General features: G+C 42.7%; 1 protein-coding gene across 1 annotated transcript; it reads right to left on the bottom strand.

Moving 5' to 3' along the window:
* Window positions 1-754: 754 nt before the first annotated feature.
* On the bottom strand, window positions 755-2,360 carry LOC114181469 (phenolic glucoside malonyltransferase 1-like). The gene has a single exon (XM_028067937.1). It carries the CDS (start codon window positions 2,256-2,258, stop codon window positions 888-890), a length of 1,371 nt encoding a protein of 456 aa, XP_027923738.1. The 5' UTR covers window positions 2,259-2,360; the 3' UTR covers window positions 755-887.
* Window positions 2,361-2,563: the final 203 nt, after the last annotated feature.

The following is a 2,563-nucleotide window of genomic DNA, read 5'->3' on the forward strand; positions in this document are numbered from 1 at the left end:
GTGTCCATGGTGGTGCCCCATCTATATGGTCTGGTAAGGATTCAAGGTAAGGTTGCACCCTGACGCTCTAAGGAGTTAGTTAGTCTCACTTAGAGCGGACTGACTCTTGTGGTGAGAGTAGCAGAAGGTCTGAAACTCATTAAGGGCTAATCTTGTGCGTGAGGGAATTGATTCATTGTAACACTTGTAACACATAACTCGGGGATGAGCAGTTCGGGGGTGAGCAGAGGTATCCACCACAAGTGCAAGCATCTGCTGAATCCGACCAGATTATATATATCCGGATGAGTCGAGTCGTGTTTTAGTGTATTGTTTGAGGAGTCGTAACATGATTGGATGACGTGTGTATAATTGATTGTGGAAGTATATATGTTTGCATGATAAAACCACTTTTGGCACTAGCTTACCCTTTTGTTATTGTTGTGTGTTCTGATGTGTGGTACTCTCTTTTGCGATGATCATCAACTTGTTGATGTGAGCAGATGCGAGGAACACTCGTGGTCAGGAGGTGATGGTTCCGCTGCTTGGCTTTTGGATTGACTTCTGCCTTTGGGCTTTTCAGTTAGGGCTAAGGCCCATGTATTGCTTTCTCTGGGATTTTGCTTACGTCATTATCACTCTCTTACTCTACTTTGTACCTGGCATCGTCGTGTGCCTCTTTTATTTGTCCTTTAAGTAATTGAGATATCTGTGGGAGTGACATTATACTCTATTTTTCTCGCTTCTTATGTTATACTGTGTGACATATCCTTTATTTAGTTTTATTAAATAAATGAGATGTTACAGCATTCAAGAGACGAAACAGAAAAACCAAAACAACGGGAAAGCCCAATAGGATCAAAACATAAATTTTCCAAAATAAGAGCCTCCTTGAAAGTTGTACAACATCAAAGGGATTGAAGACCTTGATTAAAATGAGAACCGAAAGCTTCCATTTCTTGTTTATTCAGCACCAAACTAATCTCAACTCCTCCGTTCTCATCCCTACTCTCAGAAACACAAAACGCTCCAGTTTTACCTATGGATGTCATATCCACCTTCAATGGCCTTCCCCATCCAAAATCAATGCTATAAACCTCAAATCGCGGTGACCCAGCAGTAGTAAATATTCTATTATCCCTCGCAATCTTCATCATTGTAGACAAATTCACTGCCTCACCAAACACTCCATCCTCCAACTTCTTCAAAGCTTCATTCATCCCTTCGACGCCATTGACGAAACCTTCATCTCCCAACAACTTCTTTGTCCCACCCATAACCTTATGACCAATGATGCAGTTTCCAAAATACGTGGAGGGAAGGGGTGTCTCCAAGCGAGACCTACAATCCACACTGAACAGAAAGGCCACTCCTTCGGTCTTAGGTTCTTCTGCCTTCACCAAACACTGCAACGCATAAGCACACGCAACCGAAAATGTCGTCACGTGAGCATCCTCGTTGAGCTTGGATTTCGCATGTTGCTTCAGTTGTCGGATGTTTGAAGAGGTTAACTCAAACGACCCTCTAACTGATTCTGCTGACATTGCGTTTACACCTCCAAGATCCCACACCTTCATGCTCCTATTGTTCGGTCCACCCATGTTCAACCAACTCTTCAGATACATCGCACCCATTCCTGTCGTGTCCTTTATCATTGACCTGTCATAGAAGGGCGCTAGGTGTTTCGGCAACGACGAAAACGATGATTCTGTGAGGATATTGGAGCAAACATAGGCCCATGCTTTGAGAAACAAGGTTGAGGCTTTTCCATCCATGGCTGCATGGTGTGTGGTTATTCCGATGGAAAAACCAGAGCCGGGAAAAAGGGTAACTTGGAGAGCCATCACTGATGCTTGTTCGTCGGAAGTTGGCAAGTGGGGTATCAATGGATGCCGCAGAGAAGCCTGACATGTGTCGGAACAAAGCATGTTGAAATCAACGGTGGATTCAGCTACGGTGAAGGAAACGGCGTTTCCAGGGACATAGTTGATGATGGGGTGTGGAGATTCTTGGGGCCATGTGATGGTGCCGGCAAGAGGGAGAAAGTGTTGGAGTGTGAGAGAAAGAGAGTGTTTGAGATTTGGAAGAATGGTGTGAGAGAATGAAATGGTTGTTGTGTTGGGAAGTTGATAGAAGAAAACACGTTCAACTGGGGGACTCCTTAACCATAGTACGTCAAAGAATGTCAGAGACAAAGATGTCGGAGTGGAGCAGTTGGTTGTTTCTGATGGTGCCACACTGCAAACCTCCACAACTTTCACACCTGTTACTTCCGCCATGGCTAAGAACTTGATGATGCTTCTGCAAAATCTATTGTTCTAATATATATATATAAACGTTGGGAAAGATTCATTCGTTCACACTGTATTTAGCAGCACATGACACAAATAATAATTAACAGTGATCTCACTCTCTCGTGCCCATCTAACCCTAAGTTTTTTATAGTAACACCTAAATCAATTCAGATCCATCAAATAAAATATTAAACTCGTGTAAAACGAAAGCATATTTTTATCAGAAAAAACGAGGAAAGCATGTCACACCTAAAGAGATAATAGAAAGAAAAAAAAAATTGAATATACTT

This window comes from Vigna unguiculata, chromosome 4 (assembly GCF_004118075.2).
Source record: "Vigna unguiculata cultivar IT97K-499-35 chromosome 4, ASM411807v1, whole genome shotgun sequence".
Lineage (NCBI taxonomy): Eukaryota > Viridiplantae > Streptophyta > Magnoliopsida > Fabales > Fabaceae > Vigna > Vigna unguiculata.

What these genes read in the sequence shown, in the direction of transcription:
- LOC114181469 (XM_028067937.1), bottom strand. Translation starts at nt 2,258, where the DNA reads ATGGCGGAAGTAACAGGTGTGAAAGTTGTGGAGGTTTGCAGTGTGGCA.